The 19,551-nt window shown below is 44.7% G+C and overlaps 1 protein-coding gene across 1 annotated transcript in view; it reads right to left on the bottom strand.

The window, feature by feature from the left end:
- The window catches only part of MDGA2 (MAM domain containing glycosylphosphatidylinositol anchor 2), a 256,685-nt gene that overhangs the window by 60,608 nt on the left and 176,526 nt on the right, over nucleotides 1-19,551 (bottom strand). Inside the window, exon 8 of the mRNA XM_014936764.1 lies at nucleotides 16,252-16,521. Within this exon, the coding sequence (XP_014792250.1) occupies nucleotides 16,252-16,521 (270 nt within the window). The remainder of the gene's footprint in view (nucleotides 1-16,251; nucleotides 16,522-19,551) is intronic.

Consider the following 19,551-nt stretch of genomic DNA (forward strand, 5'->3'; position numbering starts at 1 on the left):
TTGGGGACATCTGGCTGCAGGTCACCTCCTTTACCTGAGACCACACTCTAGTATGCCAAATCTAGGGCCATGAAGATGCCCTGAGGGCTGGAGCCCCTCTACTGGGAGGACAAGCTGAGAGTGTTCAGCCTGGAGAAGAGAAGGCTTCGAGGACACCTTAGAGCCCCTTCCAGTCCCTAAAGGGGCTCCAGGAAAGCTGAGGAGGGACTCTTGATGGGGGTGGGGGAGTCATAGGACGAGGGGGAATAGCTTTAAACTGAAAGAGGGGAGATTGAGATATATGAGGAAGAAATTGTTGACTGTGAGGGTGGTGAGAGCCTGGCCCAGGTTGCCCAGAGAAGCTGTGGCTGCCCCATCCCTGGAGGGGTTCAAGGCCAGGTTGGAGGGGGCTTGGAGCAACCTGGTGTGGTGGGAGGTGTCCCTGCCCAGGGCAGGGGGGTGGAACTGGGTGATCTTTAAGGTCCCTTCCAACCCAAACCATTCTGTGATTCTATGATTCTAAACCACTGCAAACCATGGAGGCCAAAATGACATCAGACGTTTAGGCACATCCACCAGTGCCCATGAAACAATGGTTTCCCATCCCCCTGGGAACAGGATAGTACCTACAGCACCGCTTGCCAGCAGGCTGGGAAGCAGGAGATGGCAATGCCTCTGCTCTGGGCTCCAGGCTCATGTGGGACTGGTCACCGCTGACAACACGCACCCAGGATCTGGCTCAGTGCTGGGATTTCTCCCGTGTCACCTTCATGGCACTGCAAAGGGAGAACCAGGCCAGCCTTACCAGGTCCTTCCACGGCTTTCCAGCAGCAGTGCAGAGAAACACAAGGACGCCCAAGCAGTATATGCAAATAGTAGTTTCTAAAGTGGCGCAATCCCCTGCTGCATTCACAATCCTTTCCTTTTTTGGGTGAACTAACTTTATTTTCCTTCTTCCCCTAGGGCAGGCTTGCATTTAAAATGAGTAAGTCTTAAGCACAGTGAAAAACCTCAGATAACCCCTCCTCCCTCCACTCCTCAAATTAGATACTTCAGCCTCAGGATGGAATTAATTAACTTCATTTTTCTCTTCTTACTAAATGACAGGAAAAGTAGGGTTCAGATCTGGTAATAACACCTTGTCACCTTTGCTAAAAGGTCACATTTGGCACTGCCTGCTCCACCGATGACCTGCGAGAAGGAAATATCCCAAATATTAAAATTCTGCCAAGTTTGGGAATCTATTGTCAAGAAGGCAGTCTCTGGCTCAGAGTCCACTGCCTTTACTGGGCTCTGGCCCAGGAGACTGGTGAAAAGCCCCGTTAACACAGTAAGAACTGCCATTCACATTTGACCGCCCGCGGTGTCAACCGCCCTGGTCAAGCTTTTGGGTAGGGCTGCAATCTGCTTCCGCGGGGGCTGGCAAAGCTCCTCCAAATTCAAATTCCTCACCAGCAGGAGCAAATCCAGCAGGAAACAAAACACCCCCGATACTCCGCGTGCTTTGGAAATGGTCTTTCCTGTTGTACCTTTTTAAGAGACGCTCTGGGCTCTGTAGCACCGTTACAATCTCCACGGCCTCCAAGGTCTTTAATTAAAACCAAACACCTACTGTGCCTAGCAGATGAATGAAAAATAATTTTTTAAATGGCAGTGGTACTTCAGCAGAAATTTTAAGACCACACAGGCAAGAATAGAGGTGACATATGGTCTCTGACTATTTTTTCCACTTCCTAGAGATCCCAGCCATCCATGACTATCCCTAGATTGGCAAACTCGAGAAACATTTAAACAAGTGGGGAGACAAATTACTTATTCTGACATTTTTGCATGTGTTTCTGAATTAAAATAGCATTGACTAGTTAATGTTTAGCTAAGCTCATGTCCAACTTTTTATTCCCAAGGTCTGCAGCCAGAACTATGAAGGGGCTGCTGTTCCCAAACCAGGGGGAGACACAGATGTGGGGGACAGATGTGTCCTGCTCGAGAGGAGCAAACAGTGCTGCAAAGACAAAACCCAACCCAACCCAAACCTGAAGAGTGCACTTGCCATTTTTCCATGGTCCATGCCCAACTCCAGCTCCACCATGCATTTTCCACGGGAAGCAGTTCTACCAGGAGGTGATGCTTGCAAGGGAAAGAGATGCAGAGGGAAGCACTTCGAGTTTCAGACCAAAGACACCAGGTGGGGGAAAATCCAAATAAAATAATATACTGCCAGTTTGACTCGAGATACGAAATTGGGATATGAGACTATTGTAATCAGTGACACAGTAAGAAATTTTCTCCTGTCCTTGGGAAAGATATTAATGTTACTGCAACCATCATTAAGCTTTACACGAGAGACTGTAATTTATATAGTCGGTTTATAGCCTGTAACATTCATTTAGACTTACTGGAAAGCTAATAACTTATAGTCAGCTTGTAATCAAATCTTCCTTAGGGAAACACTGCTACAGACAGCAAGGATTTACAGGTAGTTTGTATGGTTGTCTTCATAAAGAAATAAATTAATTCTAACAGTAATTTAAATCACTTGCTCTACCAGCTCTCTCCATATATAAATCTAACAGGCTGTGGGTGCTAGAGGAGCCTCAGCTCCATTCAGGCTCTTGAGGCTCTACCTCAAGCTCACAGTTCCTCACCAAAACCGAGAGGCTTTTCCACCAGGCTGGAAGGAGCCAGCCCGTGGTACATATTTGTACTGAGAAAAGGGAAAACAACATATTGAGCTATCAAAGGCGTTACACACCCAGTTATTTCTTCCCTCAACTTCCCCGAGATGGTTTTCCACCACTGTCAATCAAGCCACCCATTTTCCCAATGCCACCAGACTTGCAAAGCATCCAGGTGTCCCGCGGAATGACTGGGACATCTCTCATGAACACAGAAAACTTCACAGGCACCACACAAGGACGAATGCCCATTTTAACAAAACAACCAGTAACAAAAACAAACCCTGAAGAAAGAGGTCAGATGGCCATCAGCTATCGAAGCTGTGCTCGGAAACTTGTCTACAGAAAAAAAGGGCTTTGCCTGCTTCTAACATCGCTTCTGTCCTTACGTGCTGCTGCCCTGCACGATTCTGTGTTTATCCAGGCATCCAGATCTTTAATGTGAGCAAATTATCAGCCATTTGCATGCAGGCAAAACCCCTGCCTAGAACAGCAGTTATGAACATGTCTGCACACAGCGGCATAAAAAAAAAAAAAGATGAAAATGCAAATAACTTAAATGGCTTGAATGTGTAATCTCTGGATTCCTGCAAAAATGGGAGGATTAGCAAGAAATGGTCCAGTCTGGGGCACATGTAAGGACGAGTCCCCACCAAGGTGCAGTGGGATGATGCAGGGGAGGTGTGAGAGCCTCGTCCTGGCATTAGAAGTCCTGCACCCAGGGAATGGGGGGTCCCAAAAAAGACAGTCTGTGCTCAAAATCGAGGATTACCTGCTGTAATCCATCCCGAGCTGATGATTTCTCCACTGATGACTATCCAATTTAACAACCAGGTAAGTGGGGGGTGAAAAATCATAGAATGGTTTGGGTTGGAAGGGACCTTAAAGACCATCCAGTTTCAACCTCCTGCCCTAGGCAGAGACACCTCCCACCAGACCAAGCCCTGTCCAACCTGCCCTTGAACCCATCCAGGGATGGAGCAGCCACAGGTTCCACCCTTACAACAAAGAATTTCTTCCCCAGATCTCATCTCAATCTCTCCTCTTTCAGTTAAAAAAAAAGAAAAGTATGCTACTTTTAAGTATGCTACTTTAAATGTCTGTATGATAATTTAAATCTGAATTACTGGCTTCTATCTGTGCCCCTGAGTCTTCAGAGGTTCAGCTACGCTCAAAGACTGTTTGTCTTTGAGGAGGAAGCCACATCCAGTAACCGCTCATGGCCCAGTCTACACGACAGGAGTCACGTCATTGAAAAATGTCTTCAGTCTTTGGCTGCTCTTGCTCATGCCAAAGCTTGTTGGATAATTTACAGAGATTATTTTTCTTATCAAACACAAGCGAGGAGAGGAGGGGTAGAGTTGGTTTGTGCTCCGGCTGATGGGCAGGAGCGTATCCCTGGGATCAGAGCTCATGATGCAATAAAACACACGACTGTCAAGCCGGTCTTGAGTCTTGCTACAGCGAAGAAGTCAATGATACAGTGTGGACAAAAGGTCTCGGAGGAGTTTAATTAATTTAAACTGACTGTTATTCCACTGAAACATCAGGGCTGTAGCAATGCCCGTGAGTCTGGCCACACTATTCAATAAAAGTAAAGTACATTATCCAAAGGTGAAATGTGGTTTCAAATGGGATTTTAGGTCATGAATCTCCAACTTACTCCCTTTCTCACTTTTTTTTTTCCCTATTCTCTCTCTTCCTTGCTTCTGTGTCACTCTGTACTGTTCCTGTTTCAAGTGTGTAAAATTGTCTTTGAGTTGCTCAGACTCTGAAACAGTTCAATCATTTTTGGCAGTTGGTGCCTTGAAAAACAGCACTGCTCCTCCAGCCAGCCCTCAAACATACAAAAGTGCATTTTTATTAACTAAATCTGAATTTCTAACTGTAAAAAATATGCTAAAGACAGTTTAGTAAAGGAATCTCTTCTTTGGTCAGAAAACAGTCTTATTAATAGCCCGTGGAGTATGTCTTATGACCTGTCTGTAATGGGACAGGCCAAGGTCTGAAGGTGTTTCATCAGTACTTTCTTAGTGCCCAAAAAATTCTCTTTTACTGAGATAATCTCTTACATCGATTGATTATAATCTGTCACAGGCTTGGAATTATCTTACATGTTTTTTTTTTGTACTGGGGTGAAAAAAGCACAAAGTCTTCGGCACAAATCAGTAACTTTCTCTCACTTTTTGGTATAAAAAAAAAAGAGCTTAGCTTAGATCTTTTAAACAATCTTGGTCCCTGGAAAAGAGGGAAATGTTGATGGCAAGGAAAGATGCTGCCCCTCCCCTTCTCTCTTTACCTGAGCTCTGAAATGAGCTCTGCAATCCCCACGTTGTGCTGTGGGGTGAGTTGGCTTTGGGGAGAAGGTAGGATGAGGGTGGAGAAGGTTTCATCCTCTCCTCCTGATCTTGTTTTCTCTTTTGTATATGGTTTTTTGAACTTCTAAAGCAACAGAGACATTAGAGTCTGCTCAGCCTCCCTCTATTGCCATGTGTTTCCCATGGCGGATGCGCTCCGCAGCCACGTCCTTCCTAAAATGAGGCCATGACCCTGTTGATTGCCCTGGATCTTGCTCATGCTTTTATTTAGTTATTTTTTAACCTCAGTCTTTTTCTGCATTTCAGGCTGATTTAACAAATAACTATGCCACACATCCAGTCCTCTACCCCAGAAAGCACCATTCCCGCATCCACAGGGCTCTTCCCAGAGTACGTGTATATTCTTGCTGGCCACAAAATTGATTTGAGGGCAAAAATAACCTTGTTTTAAAAGATTTAATGGGACCTCATTTCTGGATTCATATAAATTATTTAGATTAGCACAAACATGAATTCTGCAGTTGAGGAAAAACCCCTAGGTTTTACTGCACTAAAGAAGCTGTTTTGACTTTTGATTAGATTTTCTTTGAACGCGGCAATTTGTCAAAAAACATACTCCATTTTACTGGGTTTAACCTCTTTGACTTCATCTTTGAAGGTTCCCATTTCTTTCTCATTCTGTTAAAAAGCCATTTCTGTTGTGTGCCATACAAGGATTTGTTTGGTTTATTTAAACAAAAAAAATAATTCTGTTTTGTTAATATTTTAAATTTTTCAGGACAGTGAATATTCCTTCTTGTACCAGTGGGAAATGCACAGAGCAGATACTACCCCAAAGGTGATAATAAAACAGAATAAATAACAGCAGATTTTGGTCAAGGCACGAACTGCATCATGACCAAAGGTGGCAGTTCTTTTTTGACTCTAAGAACTGGAAGTTTTTTCCTCTGGAAATTTGTGCAAGCTCTGAAAAATAAATATTGCTGGGCAAAAATACTGTTCCTGTAGTTCACCTGCAAAAAACCCCTTCATCTTCTGGAAAACCTGTATCATTTAACTGTACTAAACCCAAATAGCAGGGCTGGGCTGCCAGCTCCTTCAGCAAAGCACCGTGTGGGATGGAGGAAAGGACTTTGTCTTGGTCTGTATTGAGGAAAAAGGGCCGTGCTCTGCCCGATAACCTTCCTTTTTAGATAGCATTTTGACACTACCCAAAGTTATCACCCTAATTAATGTATTTGAGACATCAGCCATGAGTTAGGTTCTTGGCAACACACTCATTTACATTTACTCTTCAAAGAAGAAGAAGAAAGATTCTCTAGCCATGCTAACATAGCTTTTTCTCCAGAAAAACAGGATAGAAGTTGTTTGTTTGTTTGTTTTTATTATTAGTATTTTTAAAAATCAGTTTTCATTTTTAACTCCGTTTCCTGGAGAAAGAGGCACTGCTAAATACAGGTGAGTTTTCAATAAAGGTCTCCTCACAGTCATGTATTAAAACATCAAAACAAAGCAGCATTGGCTTTTAGCATTTTTCCAAACACAACTGTGAGGAAATATCACTGTGAGGAAAGAGGAAAGAAATTCTGGGCCATTTTCGTGCCTGAAAATCTAGCTGTGACACTCTGAAAAAGGGAAATGCCAGTCAAGGGATGCTGAATAACTCAGCATCTGACCCTGAACCCTTTTCTCTAACCTATTTCTAAACTTGCTCACAGACATCAGACATCAATTTCCTCATCACACAATGATGAGGTCACGGGGCTGATAAAATTATAGTGGTAGACCCCAAATTTTTGCAGCATGCCGGAACTTGACTTTCTCAAGAACACAGCACACATGGGCAATGGCAGCGTAATTTAAGAGTTTAAGTGGTAATCAAACTGAACAGAGAGTGGTACAAACGCTTGGGTTTTGGTTGGGTGGAGAGACTGTGCCTTCATCACCTGGTCTATAGGCTGTCCTGACTGTACTGAAGACAACCCAGATTGACCACTGGCTTGTAGCTATGGTTTGATGGTGACCAGGACTCTCCCCTTCACTAAAGCACATGGAAAAAATTATCCCTTTTTCGCTATGACACTATTAAAAGGGCATTTACGTTCTGGAGAGGAGATACTTCCAAATCTAGGCTGATAATTAGACACGATCATTTCAGTGGGATCCTCACCCGAACACAAGACCTGGGCAGCGACACAACCCCTATGGTGGATCCCTACAGCTCAACCATCTCATGAGAAGCCCAAAAGAGCACGGGCACAACTCCAGCGTCACACCAGTTTCTCCTGGGGAGTCCCACTCAGGAGGAAGAGCTGGGCTGGACCAGCTGGCATCGCTGGATGCCTTCACTTCTCTGTGCTGCCAAGCACCGGCACATCCCACTGATGTCCACAGGCTCTGCACTTGCTGACAACCCCAAAAACAAGACAGCTGGTCTTGCTAGCACTGAATTGTTAAAAGAAAAAGGAAAAAAATAAATGCACTGTTCTCCACTTTTGCACGGTTTTAAAGCAATTTTCAAAACCAGACATCACTGTGACGGCATCTTTGTTCAGGCTGTAAATGAGCAGCCAGGAGATGAAAATTCAATCCCAGGCTCTCAGTGACGCTCCCCAAAAGAGCAAAGGGAATCGGCCCTTGGTCTCAGCCTTGTACTCAGAATCACAGAATCACAGAATCACAGAATCTTCTAGGTTGGAAGGGACCTTAAAGATCATCTTGTCCAACCATCAACCTGACTGACAAAAATAGACACCCACACAACAAACAAGGAGCATCATCACTAAACCAGACCTCCCAGCACTACATCAACCCGTCTTTTGAACACCTCCAGGGATGGTGCCTCAACCACCTCCCTGGGCAGCCCATTCCAATGGCTGAGAACCCTTTCAGTGAAAAAATTTTTCCTAATATCCAGCCTGAACCTCCCCTGGCGCAACTTGAGGCCATTTCCTCTTGTCCTGTCACCTGTGACTTGAGAAAAGAGACCGACCCCCACCTCTCTACACCCTCCTTTCAGGGAGTTGTAGAGAGCAATAAGGTCTCCCCTCAGCCTCCTCTTCTCCAGGCTGAATAACCCCAGCTCCCTCAGCCTCTCCTCATGAGACTTATTCTCCAGACCCCTCAAATCTCACTCTGGCAGATTTCAAAAGGATAACCATCAGAAAATTGGCCATTAGAGCCAAGGATCCGAGCGACAGCTGACAGATGGGAAGGCGCCGCCGAGCCACCCAGGGCCAAACTACCAGGAATATCTCAGCGGTTCCAGGGAAATGTCACAGCGAATCTCGAGGCAGCTGAAGTACCTGAAGTCAGTAAGTAGGTTAGTGCTCCACGGTGTGGAGCCAGCAGCTGGTCACCAGTGACCCGCACAAATTCAGGCAGAGAGTCCAAGCACCACTTGGATTTCAGAAACGTCCTCAGACAACGCGCACATAGAACCACAGAATCTTCATTGGTCCAACCATACATGCTCCAAGGTGACTTGGATGTTAAAGAGTAATACTGAATTGGCATGCTCCAAGGCGACTTGGATGTTAAAGAGTAATACTGAATTGTGTCATTTAAAGTAATCTTTATGACAGGATAACTAATTAGAAAAAATAAATAATTTGTCTAACACTCAAAGAGGGTAAAATAGAGGATTTGGGGACAGATGGAGCACAGAGCTGCGATGGAATTAGGTACCTTTCGGTACTCCAATGCCTAAAGGGGCTCCAGGAAAGCTGATTGCGATGGAATTAGGTACCTTTCAGTACTCCAATGCCTAAAGGGGCTCCAAGAAAGCTGGGGAGGGACTCTGGATCAGGGAGGGGAGCCACAGGACGAGGAGGAAGGGTTTGACACTGAAAGAGGGGAGATGGAGCTGAGATGTGGGGGAGAACTTCTTTGGTGTGAGGGTGGTGAGAGCCTGGCCCAGGTTGCCCAGAGAAGCTGTGGCTGCCCCATCCCTGGAGGGGTTCAAGGCCAGGTTGGAGGGGGCTTGGAGCAACCTGGTCCCTGCCCAGGGCAAGGGGGCGGAACAAGATGATCTTTAAGGTCCCTTCCAACCCAAACCATTCAGTGATTCTATAATACAGAAGGACAGGAGCTTGACAGCGCAAGTCAGCTATTTCTAAAGCTATTTTTGCATAAGTTGTTGGTATATTTGTGTGGACATTCTTTGACCTCATGTGACTTTTTTTCCCCATGCTCCAAAACCAGCGTGGGCCGTGTGGGGAGAAGAGAGTGGAGACGGGAGAGGATGAGACAGGTGGGAGTAGGGAGACAAGGGGACAGCCCCCCGCAGCCCCCCTCCCCTCTTCATGCTTCCTTCTCTCCCATTGTTCGAGGACTAAATTTGGCTTACGCTGGAGGGAAAGATATAAAGCGCCTAACAAATATTTTAAGGCAGAAAATGGCTAAATTGAATTTTCTTGTAACATGGGAGAAGGTGAAGACCCGCTCCCCGCTGCCCTCCGGCAGCTGCCCCCGGGGGCTCCCAGCTGTGAAGACACCCCCTGCTCTGTATTAAGTTGATAAAATCACAAAAAAATAGAAACTCGAGAGAAAAAAAAAAAGAGAAGCTGAAATAAACAAACAGGAATAAAAACACCAAAGAGAGGATCTTTAGATTAAAAATTAATGGCAGTTAGCTAACAGGTACAAGCTGCAGGGCTCCCGCATACCCCAACAGAGAGGGCGCAGAGGACGGATGCAAGAAGGCGTTGGGGAGATATCACAGTATTTGAGAAGCCCAAACAGGGAAGATTTTGCTTTTAAAAATAAATTAAAAAAAAACCACCAACCCTCAAGCCCTCCGGTGCTGACTCTACATGACAAATTTTAAATTCACCAAAGCACATCAGTTTTCTTTCGACTTCACTTGAACCAGGGTTTTACCCGGCCAAAAATACCAACCATAAAAGATTTGGAGGAAAAATGTCACATATTAAAAGAAAAAGATAAATATTTAAAAGAACAAAGCAAATATAATTTCTTAATTCCCACTGAGGGAAATGTGTATAAGAGAAACAGAAGTCTATCTACCAAGGAGAATATTTGATTTATTCTAAAAGAAGAAAATGTCTGTATTTCCAGCACAGCACTTGCCTTTCCCATATAAGCTTCCTAAAAGACCAAGAGCTGTCCCTAACCTGCCCCAGTAACACGCCTGTGACTCTCATTTACCATTCTGCTTCAATTTTTAAAATTAAAGGGACACTACTAATGGAACCACACACATTTCTGTCCCAGCCAAATTGGTTTTAGTGTTGCTAGTATAGAAACACTTCACAGTGTAGAACCAGAAAAGAGAAAAAAGGAAAAATATTTTTCCAGATTTCATTTTTCATCAGCACCTTGCATTAATTGACCCAGGACGGCCTGCAATGCAGTCACTGTCCCTGTATATTTATTGAGGACATCAGCAGGAGAGAGAAAAACACAGCTTTAAGCCTAAAAAATGTAACTGGAAATGCTCCTATTAATGAGAGAGGGTGAGAGACAGACCCCAGTATATGAAATTATTGTAATCTGATTCTTGAGCCTGATTAGATTTCGAGAAGATGCCTGCCCTTAAATCACGACCCGGCGGCAGTTGATGGTTTGAGGGGTTGGGTATTTTCACCGTGGGCGGGCGCATCCATCCTGGAGGATGCAGGGATCAGAGCAGGAAGCTTTGAAGCCCGTTTGGCAACACTGAACCTTCTCACATCGACTAGCTGACATATTTTCCCCCAAATTTTCCCAGGAAAGAGCCTGGAGGAACACAGTCACTGACCTCAAACAGGGATAGGTAAGGCTTTGGCCACCAGCCGGAGGCTACTGGCTAGCTGGGCTCATTTTGACCTGGTTCATACAGTGGGTAGGATAACAGCATGATTACTGAAAGGCTCTCCAGACAGAGAATTAGAGCATAAAATCATATTATTACTCCCCACTTGCGCATTTTTGAGGCTCGTAGGTTTGTTTGGCAGAAGCTGTCCCTTGGGGAGCGAGGGGGGACCGCAGTGTCACAGCGCTCATTGCCGAGCACCGCGGTGTCAGGAGGAACAGCCGGGCCACGGGGGGTTTGCTTTGGGTCTGGAGTTAAATTTTTGGTTAGAAATTAGCATAAAATGAATTGGCATACACCTCAAAGGGGTCAAAATCTTACTTTTTAGTATTTCTGCCAGGCACTGGGTTTTGTTCCTGAGTTATGATTACTGAGCTCCCTAAAGAGACCCCTTAAACTGGGAGTGTGTGAAAAGCTGGTGCTACAGGAAAGACGAGATGGTCTCTTATAGCTTAAAACCTTACCAAAGTAATGAAAATATTCCTATAGACTCTTCTGGCTTACATCTCAGTGAGATTAAAAGCGAACTATTGTTTTCAACTCACCGGTTAATCTTTCATTAGTTTAGGAAGATTATTCTCCTGAAATATTTTAAGGAGGTAGATTATTCTTGATCCCTATGTTTCCACTTCCACGCTTGGCAATGAGCTTGGCGGGTGTGTCCGTGTCATCGTACTCAACTGAGAACTAGCATCAAAATCCTGGCTGGTGAATGAAGGCACCAAACTCACCCAGATAACCCAAAACAACTGCCCACAGTATCAGCTTGAGCCACAAGGAGGAACAAATGGATTTGGGAAAAAGTACCCAACTATTGCGAGCAAGGGTTCAGCATCATCCAGTGTCCCTTAGACACTGCTAGGGACGACCCGGTCTCAATGACTCTGGTGTCACAACAGGTTCCTGGAAAATGGAGAGGAAAACTCCTAAATTCGAAGCATTTGTAAAAAGCACACAGTTCCCTCTTGTCCCTCCACCAGTCCCGGTGCTGGTCTACGGCTCCATGATGGGCAACCACGCAGTGAGGAACAGAACTGCTATGAGTCATCCAACCAGTGAAAATTGCACTGAGTTACTTGCTTGGGAAACTGCCCTCACACTGACAAAAAAACCCTGCCATAAAGTGAAAATAGTTCACTGGCAAAATCCTGCCTTTTTGGGATTGTGCAGGTGAAAAGGGTACAACGAATCTGCTTCCAAACAAGTGCTTTCAAAATGGGATTTTTGCTTGTTGCTTTACATGGATGCCACAGAGTTTCTAAGAAAAAAAATTAAATAGGAAGCTACAAACAGTATACACTTCTGTCCCCCAGTTCAGTGCAAAAGGCCTTCCCTAATAAAAAAGGATTAACGAAGCTATAAAACTTTCAACAGCAGAAAACTGTTTAATTCAACTAATGGGGCCGTGGAGAAGGACCCGATACTCAGCAATTTCAAGTGCCGACAATTTATTTTAAGATGATGCTCTTGTGGCAAAAGCATCCCGTTTTTCACAAAAGCTTGGTGATGGATGGGGATTCTGACATGATTTCAGCTCGATGCTGCACACACCGCAGCATCCCCAGCTCTGGCTTTAATCCAGTACCGCCAGTGAAGCTCCAAAGAAAGGCAAAGCTGTGGTCACGCTGGTAGCTACCAATTATAACCTACATAATTAGCAGCTGATTGGCTCGACGTTGCTCTTAGCCGGAAGCGCTGAATGTGTGACGCAAGTCTGGATGAGTAAATAATGAAAGATTGGCTCGTTAATTAATGCAATATTGTATGGTGGAAAAAATTCCACAAAACGGAACAACTCAAACCCAATATTCAAAACCATCTCTGCTCAGAGGTAGGATCAGAAGTTAGTTAGTAACTACATCAACACAATGTCATTAGCAGCTTTGTTTAGTACTACCCCGTGTTATGAATACTAATTTAGATAGTATCTCACAAATTATATATAGCATTGTCAAGCCAGAACCATAAACTATGGATGGAGAGATTTTATGGTGTAACTTAAGGAAGGACTCATGCAAATGGGTCTATCTGGCCCTTTTAAACATGCTAATTAAACAGCTGAAGAATATAACGTGGATGAAACAAAATATTGTTTCCTTTATTTAAAAAAGACCTCTTTGGACGGCAATTTTCATGAGTGATTCACCCCGAGGCAGCCACCAGCACAGCAAATTCCAGAGCAAGCAGTTAAAGCTTGCCCAAGTTACAAGCCACCGAAAATAAAGTGTTATGCCAAGACTTGTCGGGTACCTCAATTACGAGTGATCTTGAACCCTAAATAGCTCCCCAGGTTCACATAATTCTGCTAAACAACCCCCGACGTAGCACCAGCCCTCCTGACAGCAAGGCCTGCTTGATCCATCTCTTGCACATTGGGAACCTAGAAAATACAGAGTTCAACCTCCCCTGCCTTGAAGAAACCCAAGTACTTGTGTAAAAGGTCCCAGGGTGGCAGGATCCAGGATGTGACCCAGGGTGGGCTCTGGGTCTGTCCCTCGAGGAGCATCACCTTCTCCAGGAAAGGGGACCTCCCCCATGCTCACCCAGTCCTTCTCCAGCACCCAAATCCTTCCTCCACCTGCACGGAGCCTTCTGTGCCATTCATGACATTTTGTGCATCTAATATTTTTATTTTTTTTCTACTTGCTTCCAGCCCTGGCAGGGTTTTAAGGACACACTGCCTGAAATGTTCTTTTTGTTGCTCTTTAGATATGATGCGCACCATCAACCGCTGAATAAAATATATAGATAGCGAAGCTGCAAACAGCATGAACTCAACTTTGCTTTCCCACAAACACAATTTTGCTTGTATGTTCTTATTTATTTTTAAGACAGTAGCAGGTTAAATCTGCCTCAGATTGGCCCACCTGATATAAATCAAGCCCCTTTTCCACATGCGATTTATTTTCCTTTCATCTTCTCAAATCTGGCTCAAAATACAAATGCAGTAAAAACAGGTTTTTGCAAACTCTAGGGCTGGTATAAATCTTTTCATCCAGGCTGCTTTTAATACTGTACTGAAACCCTTTCTCTCAGCATACCAATGCTTCTCTGCAGCCCCTGCAACGTGAGCACTGCAGCACGCTCTTACTACATGAAAACCTGGAAATAAAACCAGCTAAAAATGGGCTACAACAACTCCTGTTATTCCACCCAAAGGAAAAGCTCTCCACTATCACCAGGTTCCTGTCACCGGGTTATTTATATGGCTTTTTTTCTCCCTGCGTGTGTCTAAGAAGTGACCCATTTCTTTGCTGAAATGAAACCTCCTTTGGTGAAACGTAAACCTCCTTTTTAACCACTTTGTCATTTTTCTTCTATGTGTTTTCAGTCCCCCAGCGCTTTAACTTCATCTGTCCTGATGAGAGGTGGGACCAGAACACGGCTGCTGCTCTTTCCTGAGAGCAACTGCACCTCCACGTATCAAAGAATATATTCACCAAACACATCAGTTTTAACCTTCCAAGACTGAGGAGAGCAGGAAAGTCCAAGCGTTACTTTCAGCATCCTCAGCCCAACCATATACAGCAAAAATTCGCATAATGCATAAACTAGAAATGAACAAGGCGCGTGGAGGGATGCGAGACGGAGTATATCATAAAACCATTTTAGTACTAATTTTCAGTTATGTGGCTTGCTTTGGCATGGTAATAAATCACAGAAAGTCACTCAGATTGCCCCAGTCTCGGCAAAATAATTGCCTTCCAATAGGTTTCCCCAGTCTCGGGTGCAAAGCCTGATGAACAGTAAATTGAACTGCATTTACTCATTTGAGGAAAAAGACTGTTTCTCTGGTTTCCTTCAGAGCCACCTTTTGGATTAAACTCCCAAGATTTGGAGAAGTCGGTGGCTGTGAAAACTGCCTCCGCGCAGGCTCTGGATAATGAGTCAGCCACAGGCTTGATTACATTTTGCAAGAAGCGGGGCCATCAGTCCTTGGGGCGCTCCCCGTGCTCCCACCACTTCTGTAATGGTCAACCCCAGCCCAATGAAACCCCTTCCAACGAGATGCCGCTCAACTGAGTCCAACAGAGACAAAAGAAAGTGTCCACACAAAACAGGGCCCACATCTTTTCCTATAAAACCATGTTTTACTGAAAAAGACTCGGGAGCTGATTGAATTGTTCCCTTTATTCCCACGAGAGATGTGTGTGGAGGGTCTACCCTGATACCCAGGAGTTGGGCAGAGCAGGATCCCTGAGAGGTTCTCTGCAGCTCAGCCATGGAATTCGTGCCCTTTCTGCTGATAATATTGGCCATTTTGCCAAACAATGGCAGGGCTCAGGGAGTTTCCAGCAACCCCAAAAGGAAAACCTTGTTTAGGTATGTCTGTAGCTGCAGCCAAGTTGGTTGAACAGAAATAAAATCCCAACTATAATGGGGGATCTCTCCTTCTAAGACAACTCTCTTTTACATATTCTGAATTTCTTGTTTGTTGGGTTTTTTTTTCCCCATCCCTCATTTTTTCAAGCAGCTGATGGGAGGGATTTTGAGCTACAATGGGGCTACTGCTCCGACATCCTTAGGGAGGCTGGGGCTGCTTGTGCTGACCTCCAGAGAGAGTCCACACAGGGTGGGTGATTGGACACCTCTCTTAGCTGGTGCAGAGGAACAGGGGGTTCCTGACCCACCACAGACCTTGGAAGGAGATGGTTCACTTAATAGAGATGCTTTTTTCCCTCCACTGATTCTAAAAGGGGCCTGGTCAACAACCTAGAGGGATGGGGAACCTACAGCTGATGTGGCTCCAACAACCGGAGGACCCCAGCTTGGGCACAACATCTGCTGCAGGCCCAGGGTCAGGCATCTGAGTCTTCCAGTCATAGTACCTATTTTCCAATAGAGGAAGAATCAAGACTTGCATGTCTAAACACCCAGCTTAACATTCAGAACCAAACTACGAAAGACAAAAGACATCTCAAGCTTGTCTCAAACCAGTGCATTAATTCCACAACGTGGGTAGATCATGGCAGGGGCTGCACATTCTCCCTGAGTCTCTGATCTTGTGCATGAACTTCACAAAGTCCTTTGCCTTTTGAGAAAAGGAACAAATTTCAACAACCCTTTGTTCTCGGGCAGCTTGAAGACAGTGGTCTGCCCGCCCCGGTCTCTGAGCTGGCGGAGCATACCGAAAGAGAAGAGGAAATTCAAGCCTTATTGCAAACTTCAAATAGGAGCAACTTGCTGCCTGATGACTCTCTCAGACCTCTCTCCAAAGCACATTGACAGATGCCTGCCGAGAAGGGATATTTACATTTTGCACAAATCTTTATCCTCAAACTAAGAAAAAAAAGCTAAATCTCCTCTTTTGTTACCAACCGGCCCAGAACCCAAACCAGACGCCTTAAGCCATGATCCTACTTCAAAGGATGCATGGCTTTGGTGATTCGTTGGTTGAAGCAGGAGTAGCGTTACCCAACAACACGTCTATCATCTCAGGGCACCAAGACATGGCCAAACCTACCTGTCACGAGGAAGCTGCACCTCCCGGCGCCCGCTTCATTGATGATGTTGCAGTTGTAGATGCCATAGCTGTCACGGGAGAGGCTGCTGACGGTATACTCGGTGGAGTCCTGCAGGTCAAACTGGCCGGTGCGCAGCAGTTTGCTGCCCAAACGCCACTCGTAGGTGAGGACCCGGGTGGGGTATGCCCTCAGAACCCGGCAGCTCATGGTGATGCTCCGGCCTTGGCCTTGCCGAATCTCCAGGAAGGTGGGCTCCACAGCAGGGGGGTCTGCAGGAGACAGGAAGGGAGAGGAGATTTGTGAGGGAATTAGAGTGAGGGACAGAGTTAACCAGCCACCACTGAAAGGCCAGAGCATTGCAGCATCCATGAGAGGGGAATCATAAAATTGTCTGGGTTGGAAGGGACTTTTCAGGTCATTGAGTTCAACCATCAACGCACACAGACAAAAGCCACCGTAAACCATATCTCTAAGCACCACCACCCCCAGCTCCCTCAGCCTCTCCTCACAAGACTTGTGCTCCAGACCCCTCACCAGCTCCGTTGCCCTTCTCTGGACCCACTCCAGCCCCTCAATGTCTTTTTTGTGGTGAGGGGCCCAAAACTGGACACAGCACTCAAGGTGGGGCCTCACCAGTGCCCCGTACAGGGGGACGATCACTGGACCAGTCCTGCTGGCCACACTGTTCCCTATATAAGCCAGGATGCAGATACCACCCCACCCCCAGCAGCTGCCTTCAGACTTTAACAAAAATACAATCATATATTAATCTTTTCTATCCACTCAGGTGGTAGTTAAGACATTCCAGTAAGCACAGAACGGGCCGCCTTCCCATATCTTGAATTAAACTGCATTTTAAATAATTTAGATTTGCAGCTGCAAAGTCTGACACACTTTTGATGCTAGCAAAATACAAAATAAATAAAATATAGCCAACACACAATGTGTGCAAAAACCTAACTTCATCTTCCCGTCTGCCTTTTGATAACTTAGACATTGCGGAAGAATTAGGGCAACCCGGATGGAATAATGTTGGCACTCAGCTCCTGTCAGCACAGCTATTTAGATCAGGTAAATGTGCATGTGTTTGCAACTGGATGCAAAAACAGTGAGTGACAAGACATTCTGGCTCTTTAAAAAACACAGCTGGTTTTTTTTTAGCCTTTGAGAAAGAGGAAATCCCGAAAGCCTCCTGTGCCAGGAAGATGCATGAAATCTTTGTGCCTGTATTAAAAGAGCTGTCTCACAGAAATAAGACATAAAAATAAAAAATCCTTGATGAGCTCTGCAAGAGAATGGGCTTCACAGAGTCCACACTTGGGCTCCTTTCAGAAGGATCTCTCGTTTACCATTATCTCTCCAAGAGCATCTTCTCCTCAGGTTCTTCATTGATTGGTATCTCCATCACAGATACCGATAACCTTCAGACTCTTGATATTTAATCCCCTGCATAATGGAAGCTGTAAAGAGATTCCCTCAGCTCCTGTAAATTAGGAACTGTACTCACACATGTACTCCTGCTCAGCATCTCTTGCTTGGACGAGCATCCAGCTAAGCACAGAGTACTTGAAATTAAGGTAAATTTTGGAGACTGTCAGATGATCCAAGCTGGGCATTACTAGGAGAAGACTACCACGACTTGGCAGGAAGGTGAGCAGAGGCAGAAGTGATGTTGAATGTCAGAGATGGGATACAGGGCTCGATGGTCCAGGATGATGAAACAGCAGATATTAACTCTGAGAACAATTCCCCCCAGTTGAGATTCTTCAGAAAATGACTGATGAAGAAGAGATGATGTGGAAACTACCAATTCAAACCCCTATTGATCCAGCCTGACCTTTCCTCTTCGTAGATTAAATATCACTGGCTTTCTATAATTTTGAAGCCAGATCCTGAACTGGTAGCTAGATTGCACTGCAGCCACGGATAACTGCAAATAAAAGACCAGAAACCCTAAATTCTCAATGCCACGAGCCGCCTTCTTCCTATCGATAATATCCCCCAATTTTGTGTCATCAGAAAATTGCATCACAGCGTGACTGTTCTTTGTGCCCAGGTACAGAATGAAAAAAATACAAAAGAAGATAAATTTGTAAGAAATTCCACCAGTCTCCCTCCCCAGCCTGATGTTTGCCCTTTCAACACAACCCAATAGTGTCTTCATCTGCCCTCACTGTACAATTTTCCCACCTTATTCTGCTTCACTAATAGTTTCCCAAAGCAGTAGCTTTGCAGGGAATTATTGGCTTAAAGATAAGAGCTATTCTTGGGAAAGAAAATGTGCCAGATCTCAGCTTTCTTCTCAGGGAGAGCTGTTTAGCTGGTCAAGCCTGATCTGCCTTTCTTGTATTTTCCTCTAACCACCCTGCATTATTACAATTGTTCATACTTTCCAAATACCTTTTAAATCACGATATATAATGGATATCAGAGAAATTACTAATCAGATTTACTAACTTTTACTATTTTCCAGTCTTTTCTCCACCCTGAGAAGTAAGCTCTCCAGGCTTTCCTTCCATATCAGCCGTGATAATTCCATATCTGTAACCTCTTCAGCCCTATTGCCTTTACCCTCGCAGCCAGCACCATAATATGCTTTTAAATCCGTATAAAATTTTCATCAACTGTGAGCTGGACACAGATTAGCCTATAAAATAACACAAGGTGAGGATAGTCAAACAGCATCTGACCAAAGACCCTCCTGGCCCAGCATCCTCTACTGGTCCTGAGTGCCTGGGGGCGAGGGAGAGCACTGGGGAGGTTTGGGACAGGAACCTTTAATGGATGATTTTGCTGTCATTTTCTCCAATTACTTATAAGCCCATCCAAAACTTGTCTACAGTTTGTAATAATGTCCTGTTCTTTTGTTTGTTTGGTTGTTTCCCTTCGCTGCACTGAATTCAGTGAACAATAATTCTCTGTTCCCCTCTCCAAGGCAGCTCTGCTTTAAAGACTTTTAGCATATATTGGTATTCAGTCCCTTTTTTTCTTTTTCCCTTGGTTTATTTACTTATAAGATACTTCAGCCTTATAAATAGCTTTTAAATAAAGTTTTCCTGCCTTTAAGGTCAAAATAGTCTTTAAAATACAGAATTTCCATCTATCCACAAACAGATGATACCCAGTGACAGAAAAAGAAAATTAACTTTGGTTGCTCATTTCAGAGTTACACTTTTGCAGGTAATAACTTTAATGGAAAAGGAAAGAGATAATAAAAACTACAATATATGATACTAGCCAGAGCTAACGGTTTATTTTTCTGGTTTTTGTTCTTAAAATAACAGCTAGCAAAGGTGCTA

The sequence above is a fragment of the Calidris pugnax genome, unplaced genomic scaffold (genome assembly GCF_001431845.1).
Source record: "Calidris pugnax isolate Ruff unplaced genomic scaffold, ASM143184v1 scaffold10, whole genome shotgun sequence".
Classification (NCBI taxonomy): domain Eukaryota; kingdom Metazoa; phylum Chordata; class Aves; order Charadriiformes; family Scolopacidae; genus Calidris; species Calidris pugnax.